A 16,072-nucleotide genomic window follows, 5' to 3' on the forward strand; every position below is an offset into this window, starting at 1 on the left:
CTTGGACTCTTAAAAGTTTCAAGTGACAGCCCTTATTAGTGGCACCCCTTGGGGGCTCCCTCAAACTCAATGCCAAGACTAGCCTGACTGGAGGGAACTTAGACAATGGGGTGGGCAGTTGATGTTCCAGCATCTTGAGTGGGTGCCATTGTTCTGTGACACCTGGATCCTGGGGTTCCATAAGCTGGGGTTCTAGGATGTCCATTCTTAGTTGAGTCTCATTTCCTGTCATATCGACGTCAAAGGCCCAAGACCTTCCTCCTCCCCTTGAGCAAACAAGCCACGCCCTGCACCAAAGTCCATCTCACCTTCCAGCTACCCTAGGTAATTTTCCTGGTAATTCAGTGTTTCTAGGAAAGCATGAGTCTTTCCACCCCCCGCCCTGAGATTTACTGACATATGAACACATATGATTGGCATGATATAAGAACCACTCATCTGCTGGCCATCTCTCCAGGTCTGGAGCCAGAGAAAATGATCTGAAATTGTAGCAGGAGAAATTGAGGTAGGATACTAAGAAAGCTTTTCAGGAGTGGGGCTAGGCAAGAGGTGCAGCATGAGGGAATAAGAGTGAATCCTCAGTATCTAAGGGAGGTGGCAGGTGGTGGGGGACTTCCTTATTTGGGTCATCTTTGGTGGTGATTTGACAGGAAGGAACAAAGTGGCTTCAAACATTATACAAGTCACTGGTCTGTTCTGTGTCCTGTTTTCTTTCTCATTCTTTCAGTGTGGAATCTATATGTCCCTGGGAGAGATGTTTGTTATAAGAATGACCAGCTGATGGAGATGCTGCTGTAATTATTGGTGGTAATAATGGGCAGCAGTGAGCCACCCGGTGTGATAGTGTAGGAGAAAACAGTCCAAACTCCTGCCAAACTCTCTCTACTGATGGCAAATCAGAGGAGACTCAAATTGTAAGTTTATAGTGGTCTGGCTTTTGGCCATGACAATGACACCTTGCCCTTTTAATTTGGGGCCCGTGCAAATATTCACTGAAAGCTGTCAAGAGGAAAACAGAATTGGTTATTGAATCACTTGCTTCCTCTAGGTGTATGAAAAATAATTTCAAGTTTAACAAATAGAAGGAAACCACAGGGTCCATGTCAAAGCTGATGAGCTATTTCTGAAACTCGTGCAGAATTGTGGTTTGTGTGGTCTATGTCACGGCACCCTTGAGGGAGAGTGGGCAATTGCCTGAACTTGGAGGCTGTGTCCTGTCCCCAGGCTGCTCCAGGGCTGCCTCCTTCCGACTGGGCCTTCTTATCTGGGACTGTTGAGGGCAACAGGCCTTCCGAAGACCAGTGAAGAAGGAGGCCCTGCAGACAGGAGGCTGACAGGGTAGGAACAAGGCCATGATCCCTTTGCAGAAGGACAACCAGGAGGAGGGTGTCTGCCCCATCTGCCAGGAGAGCCTGAAGGAGGCCGTGAGCACCAACTGCGGACATCTCTTCTGTCGAGTGTGCCTGACACAGCATGTGGAGAAGGCCTCAGCCTCTGGGGTCTTCTGCTGCCCCCTCTGCCGGAAGCCCTGTTCCGAGGAGGTGCTAGGGACAGGCTATATCTGCCCCAACCACCAGAAGAGGGTGTGCAGGTTCTGTGAGGAGAGCAGACTTCTTCTATGTGTGGAATGCCTGGTGTCCCCTGAACACATGTCTCATCATGAACTGACCATTGAAAATGCCCTCAGCCACTACAAGGTAAGCCTGGGTCACCGCATCCAGGCCCTGCCTCCACCTCGCTGAGGTGCTGCATCCTACATGTTCATCATGCCTGGCACCTCAGAGTAGCTCAACAATGGACATCTCTCTTTGTTTCTTCTGCTTCATCCTGTTTTGGACCCTTGTCTTGCTTTTCTGTGTATATTTTAAGGCTGATGTTTCCATGCATTAATGTGAGTCTGTCTAAAAGAGGATATTGTCAGTGTGATGTCAGAGTCCCAGTCTGCTCATCTGTAGAATAGAGTAATTGGACTAACTAATGCAAAACCCTTTCAGGACTAAAACTGTGTGAACTCCTGGTTGATAGTACTAGAAACTTGGCTAGAAATGTAATCAGGTTTTATATACACTAGTAATTATCCTGCAAATATATTAAAACCTGAAAGTTACTAAATAATTTTTTCTCTCTTTCTCTTCCTTCTGCATTTGTCTTATCTTTCCTTTTCCTTTCTTTGCTATGGCAATTATTTTATCTTATTCTGTTAAATTTTCTATCACAAAAGTTACATGCTGTAAGTAATAAATTCAGAAAGCACTGAAAGGTATAAAGTCAAGACTAAAAACTTGTCTTCCTTTCTCCCTCCATTCATAGTCCTCAGAGGTAACCATTGTTTGATTTTTGTACATCCTTCCAAAAAATGTGTGTGCTTATGAATGCACTCTTACACACACACACACACACACACCCTCAAAGGATTCTCTCTATATTTTTTTCTGTAACTCATTTTTGTTATCTAAAAGTATGGCTTGAACATTTTCTCATCAGCATGTATAGATCTTCTGAATTATTTTCAACAACTGTGTGGTATTAAATTCTATGAATGTACCATAAATTGGCAGACATTGGGTTATTTCCAAGCTATTGTTTTGTTTTAAGATTACACAGAATGTTCTAATGAATATCCTTCAACATATATATTGGAGGACCTAGAATATCCAAGATATATTTTGGTGAGAGCATAAGGTAGAAATCTAACTTTAGTTTTTCCAAGTTATAATCAATTTGTCCTATCACCATTTATTGAATGATTCATATAGTTTCCCCATTGATTTGAATGCCAATGTCATAATACACCATATATGCATATTTTCTTGCATATTGCCTTGATTCTTTGTGCTGTTCTATTCTGTCTACGCCTGCCTATAAGCCAAGGTATTTTAGAGATTTTGTCCTTACCATATATTTTAATGTCAGGTATTTTGATAGAATCCTCACAATACTCTTATTTTTCAGAATTCGTGCAGATATTTGTATATCTTTATTTTGCCAATTAGCTTTGGAATTATTTTTATCAACCTTTCCCCTGACCCCAATCCAGTTAGTATTTGACTGGACAATTGACAATATTTTCACATGGCATCCTTCTATCCAATAGTGAAGGCTGAACTTCCAAAGCTGAGGTAGCTTTGAGATATTTGACTTTTGGAGAACATGTTATGATACAGAATGAGAAAGTGGGGAGTCCAGATTAAAAGTGACTACAGAAAGGTAGAGAAATAATTGAAAAAGCCAGAGGCAAAGTTCTATTTGGTTCTAACATCATTCCCTCTAGGTGCAATGTCCACAGGAGAGTGGGGAGGGATTCCTCACCTGCTGATGAAGCAGCATAAGATGGAGAAATTTATTTCCTCACTAAACGATTTTTTCAGGTCTGTCCTTTGTGTTAGATGTCATGCTAGGCATTGTAGAAAGTACAAAGATGATTCATAATTCTTGTTTCAAATCTATCTTTAAATAATGACAAGAAAGCTAAAACAAATAAATAACGATGACACTTGTTCATTAAGTAAAAACTTAGTAAGTTCCTGCTGTGTGTGAGAAACTGCAGCATGTGCTAGGAATCAATGAAGACAGATTCCATTCCTTCTGCCAGGAGTTTGCAGTGTAGTAAGGGAGACACAAATAAGTAATCAAAGAACTGTAACTTTTTTTCTTTTTTTTTTCTCTTTTTTTTTTTTTTTTTTTTTTTTTTTGAGATGGAGTCTCACTCTGTCACCCAGGCTGGAGAGCAGTGGCATGATCTCGGCTCACTGCAACCTCCGCCTCCCAGGTTCAAGCAATTCTTTGCCTCAGCCTCCCGAGTAGCTGGGATTACAGGCACCCACCACCAGGCCCAGCCAATTTTTGTATTTTTAGTAGAAACGGGGTTTCACCATCTTGGCCAGGCTGGTCTTGAACTCCTGACCTCATGATCCATCTGCCCTGGCCTCCCAAAAGAACTGTAACTTTTTATTAGTTAGGAAGAAAATAAACAAGGGTCTGGGATGAACAGTAATGGGTGGCCCATGTCCATTTGGTCAGTGAGGGCCTCATAGAGGAAGTGACATTGAAGCTGAGGGCTGGCAGAAGAGAAATCAACCTGCAAAGACAGGAGGTAGGGAGTGCATACAGATGCCCACACCTGAGAAGTCTTGTTATATTTGAAGAATTTATCATTAGAGTTTGAATCGACAGGACTTACTGATAGATTAGAAGTGGGTTCTTTGTAAGAAAAAAACAACCCCATCAAAAAGTGGGCAAAGGATATGAACAGATGCTTCTCAAAAGAAGACATTTATGCAACCAACAGACATATGAAAAAATGCTCATCATCACTGGTCTTTAGAGAAATGCAAATCAAAACCACAATGAGATACCATCTCTGCCAGTTAGAATGGCAATCATTAAAAAGTCAGTAAACAACAGATTCTGGAGACGAAGTGGAGAAATAGGAACGCTTTTACACTGTTGGTGGGAGTGTAAATTAGTTCAACCATTGTGGAAGACAGTGTGGTGATTCCTCAAGGATCTAAAACCAGAAATACCATTTGACCCAGCAATCCCATTACTGGGTATATACCCAAAGGATTATAAATCATTCTACTATAAAGACACATGCACACATATGTTTATTGTGGCATGGTTCACAATAGCAAAGACTTGGAACTAACCCAAATGCCCATCAACGATAGACTTGATAAAGAAAATATGGCACATATTCACCATGGAATACTATGCAGCCATAAAAACAGATGAGTTCACGTCCTTTGCAGGGACGTGGATGAAGCTGGAAACCATCATTCTCAGCAAACTAACACAAGAACAGAAAACCAAACACCACATGTTCTCACTCGTAAGTGAGAGTTGAACAATGAGAACATGTGGACACAGGGAGGGGAATATCACACACCGGGGCCTGTGAGGGGATGGGGGGTAGGGGAGGGATAGCATTAGGAGAAATACGTAACGTGGATGATGGTTTGATGGGTGCAGCAAACCACCATGGCACATGTATACCTATGTAACAAACCTGCATGTTCTGTACATGTGCCCCAGAACTTAAAGTATATATATTTTAAAAAGTGGGTTGAAGGAAGGAGGAAGGTCAAAGACGACTTCATGAGTTTCTGGTTTGAGAAACTGAATAGATGATGTGAAAGATAATAACTTGGTAGAACAGGTTTGAATGCAACACCAAGAGTTTCATTTAAGACAAGCTGAGTCCAAGTTGAGACACATCGAAATAGGATCTTACATATGCAGCTGGATCACAAATTTAGATCTCCAGAGTCGTATTCCTAGAACCTAGAACAAAGATCCATCCAGACAAAGACAATATTTAAATCCAAGAAAAGTGGGCACGGTGGCTCACACCTGTAGTCCCAGCACTTTGGGAGGCCAAAGTGGGAGGATCACTTGAGCCCAGGAGTTCAAGACCAGCTTAGGCAACACAGTGAGATACTATCTCTAGAACAATAACAGCAACAACAAAGTGAAATTAACAGGATTTAAAAAAAAGAACGTGACAATTTGGGGCTGGGTGCAGTGGCTCACGCCTGTGGTCCCAGCTACTTGGAAGGTTGAGGTGGGAGGATTGCTTGAGCCCAAGAGAGTGAGGCTGGAGTGAGCTGTGATTGTACCACTGCACTGCAGCCAGGAAGACAGAGCAAGACCCTGTCTCAAACAAAGAAACAAACAACCAAGAAACCAAGGAAACTGATGTAATTGCCTCAAAAGAGGCTAGACAGAAAAGAAGTTTTGGGGTAAGTTTCTGGGAAAGGCCGTCATTTAGATGTAGGCAGAGGAGGACCCAGCAAAGGAGACAGGATGAGTTGCCAGAAAGGCAGGAGAAAAACAAGGGGAATGGTGCCCCAGCTGCTAAGAGAGAAGGGTATTTTAAGAGATTATAATAGATTGCATTGAACGATGCTAACACTTCTGTAAGATGGTGGCAGAGGCATGAGAGCTGAGTTGGGAGGAGGCACACTTCTTCCATAGTAATAACAGGGAACAAGAGAAGGTGTCTGCAAGCCTACACAGTTTTGCAGTTTTGGAAATCCAGGTTTTGTTCTGGTTTTTATTTTCTCATAATATTTGAGGAAGGAACATCAGCAGTATGGGTGGGATCAGGATGGATGTGAAAGGTTTGAAAAGAAACAAGATGGTGTGATGCAGTGTGGGAGAGCGCTTACAAGAGAAACTATGTAGGGTTGGCAGACAGTATGTAGCACCAATTTGAGTTCTGAAATGTTTAACATGTTTCAGGAGGCTGCCTGAGGACAGACAGCAAACAAGAAGGTGATGGTACATTTTACCATGGATAAGGAGTTGTCTGAAAAGTAACACAGAGAGGGAGGGTAAGGGAGTTGAGTATATTTCTGAAGAAGTGATTATAATGGTGGACCCTATGTGTACTCATGGATATTGACAGCGTACTTTTGAAATTAAGGAGGGTTTTTTTTTACTGATTTTTTCACCATATCTCTATTTATTTGAATTAAACTTTGTAGTTAAGTATTGTAAATTATGTTCTTTTAAAAGAATCATATAATCCCTGACTGTACTCTAAAAAGACCGAAAAATTTATAAAATCTACAAATTCTTATTTGTATACCTGTTTCCTCACTGACCAATCAATGTCAGTGTCAATCACTTTAATGTATTTTGCTGGTTTAGTAAGTGTGTGACAGTGATGTACGTTGTTTTACTTTGCTTGATTATGAATGCTAGTAGTGGTGAGGCTTTTATCCATGAAGACTCGCTGTCTGCATTTTCCCCTAGAATCAGGGCATAAATTCTACATGATTGCATCAAAGCAGTTTATCTTTTGGATAATGAGCTCCATTAGTTGTGTTTAACCTACATTTTTTTATTCTGTTATTTCTTCTTAATTATATTTTTGGGCAAATTTTTAGAAATTTGTATTTAAATTAGCTCTATTCTTTTTTATAATATAATCTCCACGTCTTAAATACACAGAAATTTGTTTAATATGAGTGTGCTGCTCTGTTTTATTTTTAAAGGTTTATTAATTCCTGGCTTACTTGGAATTTCATATAGTATGTTGTGTGAAGGATGACTCCACGTTAATTTTTCTTTATTCTGGTATCCAGTTGTTCCCAAAATATTTATATAACAGTGAGTCCTTTCCACATTTACGTGTTGTTTCTCGCTTGACATCAATTAAGTTCTCATGATGGGCTGTTTTTTTTTACTCTAGTCCATTGATTATTCTTTCTGTTATTATTATTATAGTTTTGACAACATGTTACTTTATGGTTTATTTTTAAATCTAGCAGCATTTTTGCCATTTAATAATTTTATTACCTGATATTTTTGCTGTCTTTTAAGATGAGTGCTTTTTTACAATGTTTCTAAATTTCATAGATCATTCCATAAGATTTTAATGGTTATTGCATTAAATTTGTTGATTACTTTAAGAATCATGACTTTTGGGGGTTTAGTTAGTCTTCTCAACCAGTACCAAGATACATCACTAACAGCTTTCCACTATGTATCTGAATCAGATATTAAATTGTCTTTACTTAAACCTCATGTGCCCTGACTCTATTGAGGGTAGCTATGTATTTTATAACACCATTTTTTTTGACAATTTTTACTTGTAGATTCAAATGAGATTCTTTGCTGAGCTCATGTATTTACTCATACATTTTTTTAAATTTTCTGACATTTTCTAGATCATAATTGTGTGAGTGATGTTGTTTTTAATTCATATTTTTGGACACAGTTCTGTAAGGAGCATGCATTTTGAAAGCTGTTAATTTTTCTTTTTTTTTTTTTCAGTGTCAGGGATAGGTACTTTTTGTCTGTTAACCACTTTTCTTTTGTACATTGTGTTAGCAAGTTGTTTAAGAACAAATTTAATGCCCTTTTTTGTCAGATTTTAAAAATTTAATATGATTTAATCTGAATGACAGAATTTTAAAATATTCATTTAGACAAGACAGGTCTTCGACTATTTTCTAGATTTCAACTTGTCTTTTTTTCTCTGAGGAATATTTTGGTAGGTGAAAGTGTATAGAATTTAGCTTTTCAATTCTAATGAGTGTCTTGTTTATATTATATGCACCCATTAAATACTTTTATCCAAAAATTGGTGAAAAAGTACTTTTTAGAAACAGAGGACTTTACCTTACTCATTTTGAATATTGTAAACAATATGACTGTATTATCTTCAGTCATTCTATGCCTTTATCTTTATTGCTGTTATCTTTGCCTTCTTTTTTTCATTCACACAGGGTCTGTAGTTGGCTTTATTAAATTTTAAACTGCCAGATGATAGGACTGTGGCTTTTTGAACTGGACCTTAATAGGCCTGACTTTGACAGGCAGAAAAATAAAGCACTCCTGACAGAGAGAAGTAAAAGGCCATGAGGAGGTGTGGCTGCACGGGTGTGTTTGGGAAGCAGAGAGCAATGTTGTGTGCTGGTGAAGAGAGTTCAGAGTGAGCAGAGAGAGAATCCCAGACAATGTCAGTTGGGGCTGGGTCCTGGGGCACCTTGGATGCTGGGTGGAGGAGTTTGGGCTTATCTTTGTTGCTGAGAAGCCATTTTGAAGGGAGGACTAACATCAACAAAGGTGAAATGTGACAGATTTCAAGCTGAATGGCAGGCAGAATGGCAGTCCCAATGTCAGAAACATGAAGGTCAAGAGGAGTGGACTGCAGAAGAGCTTGGGGAACTGGGCAGCATGTTTGATTCTACCATATTGATTTTGAGCTGCCAACAGGGCAGTAGGCAGCACTTAGCTCTCACTTGGAAGCATGAGATGGATTGCTAGGAAAAAAGATTTGGTTTTGGAATTCTAAGATCTGAAGGCTCCAGAAAGGAAAGCTAAGGACATAGTCTGAGATAGAAAAGGGTTGAGGAGCCAACTTCAAGGCTCCTTTTTACAGAAAAAAATGAAGAGGCAAAGAAGCAGTGGCAGAAGGCACAGGTCTAGGAAGGATGGGGTGGAGAGGAGGTGCAGAAAGGCACCTGCGGATTTCATGGCTGGAGATCTCAGGTGACTTTGGAGAGAGAAGCTTTAAAGGAGTGACGAGAAACAAGGCGGCTGGCTGAGGAATGACGACAGTGAGGAGGTGAAGACAGCAACACCAAACAACTTGACTGTGAGGGCAGCAAGTGAGTAGATGCAAGGGGTGAAGGCTGTTTGTGCTTTTCAGGACCTGAACTCTTGTGCTCACGCAGACAATTCCACACCAGCCTGTCACCTTCTTCAGCGAGACTCATGAGCGACATCCATGATGCCCATTTATTACCGCCCACTCCTATGACTTTTTTATTTCGTCTCTGCTGGGAAATGCCTGCAGGAAACACCCAGTGACGTGACACGTTTTTAGTAACTTTGTGGTGACATCACTGTCTTCTCTGCTTACTGCAGCTTTCTGTTCACCAAATGCCCTTGCTGACCCCTCACACACACAGTCCTTTGACCTTGATTTCACCAGGAAATTCTCAGGCTGGAAAGAACTTTCAGTTGTCTTCACCATCCCCTGACTTCTACCTGTACATCTCCAAAATCTCCTCAAAAAAGATTTAAAAAAAAAAATCTGAAGTAGGAAATATTTACTGAAACACACACTTTTCAGCTAATAGCACATCCTGATCTTTAGTTCACAAATCTCTTCTCGTTTTGTTTTCTATTTTATCATTCACCCTCCAACTGCCCCCCTGAACCATGGGCAGCCATTTAAAGCATTTGTTGTTATTTTTGCTTCTCTTATAGGTCATCAAAAACCTGAAAGCAAAATTTTTTTAGAAACTCAAATCATTCTTTAACTCCATAGCTTCAAGGACACAGCGACACATCCAGATGCTGATTTAAGATTGAGAGAGAAGGCACTGCCTACCTGGGCTATGAGTTTGCACCTAGTAAAGGGCTCTATCTTGTCACTCATCCTAGTGAGGACCAGGCAGCAGAGGTAGCAGAGGGTTGCCATCTCCTCTTTAAGGCAATTCCCTCCAGACTGGCTTCATGTGTTAATGTAAAATAGTAAGAAGTGCTAGAAGACTGTCATATAACTTTTATATGTTGAGAGAAAGCACCCTGAAGTCAAGTAGAAATGGTTCTGTTGCTATCTATTACTTTTTCTGTACTTCTAAGACTGTAAAAAAATTACCCATTACTATTTCCCCCCATCATTATCCAATAAATAAACTCTCAAGTCCCTTACTCCAACCATGATGCTCTAAAAGCATTTCTTTGTAGGCAGAATTTTACATTAGTTGCATTCTGGGATCAGGCCCCCTACCGTGTTCCATTGACTCCTCCCAGTGGGTGCCCCCCTCACTCCCAGTCTGACAAGCAGGTGTGTCTGTCTCTTTAGGAACGACTCAATCGCCGGAGCAGGAAGCTCAGAAAGGACATTGCAGAACTTCAGCGGCTCAAGGCTCAGCAGGAGAAGAAACTGCAGGCTCTGCAGGTGGGTTTTTCAGGTTCCTGGGAAGGACTCCCTGGAGTGTTCTCAGGAGCCCTTACTTAACTATTCTGGACATCTGTCTGTCCCTGGAGCAGCCTGATGTGGGCAGATGGTCGTGGAGGCTGAAAACCTGGGTGTTGACCTTGGCGTCAAAGTTTGCTGGTTCAGTGACCTATGCAAGTTAAGCCCTCTGATCTTTATGTGACTTACATGTTAAATGAGAACCAGTCCTGCTCTTCCTGGATCACAGTAAGGATCAAAGGAGACCAGTGTCTCGTCAATTGAAAATTACTACACAAGCCGTAGGCCTCTGTTTCTTTTTATTTTTATTTTTTTGAGACGGAGTCTTGCTCTGTCGCCCAGGCTGGAGTGCAGTGGCACGAACTCCGCTCACTGCAAGCTCCACCTCCCGGGTTCACGCCATTCTCCTGCCTCAGCCTCCCGAGTAGCTGGGACTACAGGCACTTGCCACCACGCCCAGCTAATTTTTTCTATTTTTTAGTAGAGATGGGGTTTCACCATGTTAGCCAGGATGGTCTCGATCTCCTGACCTCGTGATCCGCCCGCCTTGGCCTCCCAAAGTGCTGGGATTACAGGCATGAGCCACCGTGCCTGGCCGCCATAGGCCTCCATTTCTGTCTCTGACAGTCTACCTTTCTATTCCTCTTGGTCACATGACATCTGTAGATATTCAGAGAGTGAGGTGGAAAGGTGAGGTGTCCCTGCCTTTATGAGAATCAAAGCTGCTTCTGCAATACCTGTGACACACAGAACCAACACCATGAAGGCAAGAGGATTGAGGAATCAGCATTCCTGCTCAGACTTTCAGAGACTGTGAAGGGCCAGGAGGGAGCCACCTGACACTGAGTCTTAGGGAGCCCCTTTCCTGTAGTTTCAGGTAGACCATGGGAACCACAGGCTGGAGGCTGGGCTGGAGAGCCAGCACCAAACCAGGGAACAGCTGGGTGCCCTCCCTCAGCAGTGGCTGGGCCAGCTGGAGCACATGCCAGCAGAAGCGGCCAGAATCCTTGACATCTCCAGGGCAGTAACACAGCTCAGCAGCCTGGTCATTGATCTGGAGAGGACGGCCAAGGAATTAGACACCAACACACTGAAGGTGCATACCCTGAGGCCTTCCCCAAGGGCTGGGATTCTCCCCGATAGGAGGCAGCCCATCTGCATCACCCTTCTGGGAGGTGTAAGAGGGAGGGGCCTGTGTGATATGTGGTGACTTGTGGTAGATGTGGCTTGTTCCAGGCTACAGAGTGCTGCTGCAGCAGAATGGGCACAGAAGAGGGGTGTTGCTATGTTCCCCCAGTTCTCAAGGTGGCACCCCAGAGTGGCCTCCAAGAGTGAATTGGGAAAGGAATTTGGAGGTGATAGGAACCTGAGAACCAATTATGATTCTCACTTTTTCTCTCTCCTAGAATGCTGGTGACTTACTGAACAGGTACGAGCTGTCCCTTCTTCTTTCCCACATGTGCCTATAAACCCACACAACACAGACATGCACAGAGGTCAAGGAGACCCACTGCTCCGTTAGCTTTTGTATCTTGATGCTACATGGCCAATGGAAGAGCCAATGGAATATATGAATACATATTAATCTATGAAGGATTTCTTTGTTTCTAGGAGTGCTCCACAGAAATTAGAGGTTATTTATCCCCAGTTGGAGAAAGGAGTCAGTGAATTGCTTCTTCAGCCCCCTCAGAAGCTCTGACCTGTTCATCCCTGGGACACCTCACTTCAGGCTCACCTCAGCCTCCTCTCTCTCCTTCCTCCAACCTGTCCAGGCCCCCACTGGGTCTACCCAGTGCATCTTTGGGCCTGCCAGCTCCTGAACATGTCACCATTTCTTCATGTCCACAGTCATCACCTGATGCCTGACCCTCTGACTCTTGGATGATAGCCAGCCTCCTTCCAGGACAGGCTCATGCTTGGGGCTGCCACTGTGGAGGTCGGGGCCCATGGTCTCCGGGAGCATTTGTGAAATCTCCATTTTGCCTGTAAACTGATGGTAGTGCCCATCTCTCACAATCTCATTAAAATAGGATCCTCCAGGCCTCTGAATGGCCCGAGCTCATCAGCAGTGACACCACCTCACATGTGGAGCCCAGCTGAGTTCCTGCAGTACTTGTTGTCTGTACCACTCACCTGGCACTTATTTATTATTGTTGTGGAAGACAGACTCAAAAACAGCCTCCCTTCGTGATCCTCACCTCTTGGAATTCATGCCCTTGTTTGGTCCCCTCCCCTTGAGTGTAAGTGGGATCTGTGACTTGCTTCTAATCAATGGAATAAGGCAAAGGTGATAGGGTGTCACTCTGGCAACTGTGTTGCATTGTATAGAACTCCTCCTTGCTGGCCCACCCTTTTAGAGCCCCTCCTAGGAGCCAAGAGCAGCTTCCAGCCAACAACAAGCAGAGGCCCTCAGCCTTGTGGCTGCAAGAACCTGAATTCTGCCAACAACCTGAGTGAGCTTGGAAGCAGATTCTCCCCCAACTGAGCCGGATAAGAACCTAGTCCAGCCAACACCTTGATTATAGTCTTGTGAGTACCTAAGCTGAGGACCCAGTGAAGCTGTGCCAAAATTTCCCACCCACAGAAACGGTGTGACAATAAATGTGTGTGTTTTTTTGTTTTTTGTTTTCGTTTTTGAGATGGAGTCTCACTCTGTTGCCCAGGCTGAAGTGCGGTGGTGCGATATCGGCTCACTGTAACCTCTGTCTCCTAGGTTCAAGCAATTCTCCTGCCTCAGCCTCCCTAATAGCTGGGATTATAGGCGCCCGCCACCACACCCGGCTAATTTTTTGTGTTTTTAGTAGAGACGGGGTTTCACCATGTTGGCCAGGCTGGCCTTGAACTTCTGACCTCAGGTGATCCGCCCACCTTGGCCTCCCAAAATGCTGGGATTACAGGTGTGAGCCACCGCTCCTGGCCGTGTGTTGTTTTAAGGCAGTAAATTTGTGGTAATTTTTGTGGAGTAATGGATAATGAATACAATTGTATATTAGTCATTTTTGTATAAGCCTCACTTCTTTGGGTGAGCAGGGATCATACTGTGTCTGTGTCCTCATGTCTAGAACAGTGTCTGGCTCATAGCTGGTGTCCAGTAAAATTTTAAATGTATGTATAAGTGAATTAATAAGAAAGCATAAGGAAGGGCTCTTCTCAATCCTCTGATTAAAAAGAGCCATCAATTACCTTATAATCAGTATTTATTGAGCCCTTGCCAAAGTAGTCAATACCATACTGAGAGGTATAAGGAATAAAACATGGCCACAATTATAAAACAAGCCACGTGGTGGTGCGAAGAGTGAAAACTACAGGGTCAGACTTGAGTTTAGGTCTCGGTCCTGACACCTAATGCCTCTGTAACCTTGGGCAAATTACTTAGCCTCTCTGAACCTCTGTACTCCCCCCTCTAAAATAAGGGTTATGGTACCTGTGGCCTGGGATTGTTGTCAAAATTAAATACATGCTGAGTGTCTGCTAAAGTGTCTAAAACGTAAACATTCAGATATGTTCATTTTATCTTTTTTTTTTTTTTTGGTGTATTCTGGCTTTATTGGTTTTTTTTAAATTATACTTTAAGTTCTAGGGTACATGTGCACAATGTGCAGGTTTGTTACATATGTATACATGTGCCATGTTGGTGTGCTGCACCCATTAACTTGTCATTTACATTGGGTATTTCTCCTAATGCTATCCCTCCCCCCTCCCCCCACCCCAAAACAGGCCCTGGTGTGTGATGTTCCCCACCCTGTGTCCATGTGTTCTCATTGTTCAATTCCCACCAATGAGTGAGAACATGCGGTGTTTGGTTTTCTGTCCTTGCGATAGTTTGCTGAGAATGATGGTTTCCAGCTTCAACCATGTCCCTCCAAAGGACATGAACTCATTCTTTTTCATTAAATCTTTTTTTTAAAAAACCACTTCCCCTTTTGAAATGAAATATGGAATGATAAAAAATTTTTAAATAAATTCCACTTCACCATCCAGAAGTTTATAATTTAGCTGTGGAACTATGACTAAACAGATACAGAATAAGAAGAGAGCGTGTAACTGCACTGAATTAGGTATCACAGAGGCTAAGTGCCCTGGGAATTCAGATGAAAGAAACAGCGAGCCTGGGAAAGTCAGGGTAGGTTTTGTGGGGGAGGTGGGGATTGGACAAGTGGGAGAGGAAGGTGAGAACATTCTAGGTCACAATAACCACATGAATGAAAGCATAGAGGTAGGAAAAAGCCACGGCACCTTTGTAGGAGTGTGAGGAAACCAACCTGGTTAGGCTGGAATGTTCAGGAATGGGGAAGACGAGAAGTCAACAGTCTAAATGGATGACACCAAGACATAGTGAGGTTTCTGAGTCAGGAATGAAGGGAGAAGTGGTGTTTAATGAAAGCCAGTCTGGATCGTTTGCACAAGAAGGACTGGGACAGAGAGTTGGGGGCTGGAAGGAGAGGGGAGGAGAAAGAGCCTAGTGTAGATGTTCAGAAAAAAGGTATAGTTATTTGGCAAGAAGCTGCAGATCTCAGAGAAACATAAGACCCCAAATCTAAGAGCAAGACATTAGCCAAGGAAAGAACACCCCTGAAAGTGACAGCTAGCAATTCCTGCATCCCAGATGGAGTTAATGTCACCAAGAGAACTTGTACTAGGAGTAGGAGGAGACTGACAGCCCCCAGGGTCTCTCCTCAGGAGAGAAGTCAGTTATACTGAAGATGCCTTCCAGGCCCCCCTTGGTCCCTTCTGACGTCACCGCAGATGATCGGGCCGGGGTGGGAGTCTGAACAGCAGATAATTGGCCAAACAAGTCTATGAGGTCACCTGTCAAGGAAGACCTTATCAAAGAGGGACAATAGTAATTAACTGAAACCATCAGGTCCTCTCGGAGATTCAGAAGGGATCCATGATGAATGTGTCATTAGTTGGCAACAAGAGCAGACACGGAGAGAATCAGAGATGCATGTGCAGCCACGATGTATTGGAACAGGTGTCCACGACCCATGCTGCTGAGAGGCCGCAGGAATATCCAGTCTTCGTACTTCTTTGGACTTCGAGCCCACTTCTTACCGGTAGATCCTGGGCATACAACATACCACTGCATAATGGTCATGAGCACAGACTTGGGAGCCAAACCACAAGACTTCAAATGCTGGCTCTGCGACTTACTATCAGCTGATTTGAGACCAGCTGCTCGGCCTCCACATGTCTCAGTTCTCTTATGTACAAGATGGGCACCTACCTCCTGAGGTTGTTGTGAGGATTAAATGAGTTAATATATACAAATATTTATTATGGTGTTTGGCCAAAATAAGTTCTATGTGTGTGATTGTTATCAGCATTTTTGGAATCTCTAGTTCTTCCTACAGGAACGAGTGGTGACCCCACCAACTCACTCACGCCTGACATAGCTTCTCACGGGGCCTGGCTCATGGTGGAAAATCGCATTTTCCTTATTTCTGCTTTTATAATAAACTTACCTATCATTTGAACTAACTTGAGTGGGTCTCAATTCTTTGCAATAGAAAGGGTTGCTACCATGTAAGCTGTGAAAAATGAGGTGTAAACTGTGGATGTTACAAATGTGCAACAGTCCTTCAGAGTCGGAAAGGGTAGCTGGGACTCTGGGGCCTCTAGACTTGAGCA

At 43.0% G+C, this 16,072-nt stretch overlaps 1 protein-coding gene across 2 annotated transcripts; it reads left to right on the top strand.

Annotated features, from left to right (window-relative positions):
* Nucleotides 1-455: 455 nt before the first annotated feature.
* On the top strand, nucleotides 456-13,061 carry TRIM40 (tripartite motif containing 40). 2 transcript variants are annotated; one of them, XM_004043559.3, is made up of 6 exons: nucleotides 456-505; nucleotides 1,049-1,697; nucleotides 10,328-10,423; nucleotides 11,313-11,537; nucleotides 11,848-11,870; nucleotides 12,053-13,056. In XM_004043559.3, the coding sequence occupies exons 2-6, from the start codon at nucleotides 1,353-1,355 to the stop codon at nucleotides 12,138-12,140; spliced, it is 777 nt and encodes a 258-aa protein (XP_004043607.1). In that variant the 5' UTR covers nucleotides 456-505; nucleotides 1,049-1,352; the 3' UTR covers nucleotides 12,141-13,056. The 2 variants fall into 2 exon arrangements, with proteins under 2 accessions (XP_004043607.1, XP_063563322.1); XM_063707252.1 differs by lacking the exon at nucleotides 456-505 and having other exon boundaries at nucleotides 11,400-11,537; nucleotides 12,053-13,061.
* Nucleotides 13,062-16,072: the final 3,011 nt, after the last annotated feature.

The sequence above is a fragment of the Gorilla gorilla genome, chromosome 5, assembly GCF_029281585.2.
Source record: "Gorilla gorilla gorilla isolate KB3781 chromosome 5, NHGRI_mGorGor1-v2.1_pri, whole genome shotgun sequence".
In the NCBI taxonomy this organism is placed as follows: domain Eukaryota; kingdom Metazoa; phylum Chordata; class Mammalia; order Primates; family Hominidae; genus Gorilla; species Gorilla gorilla.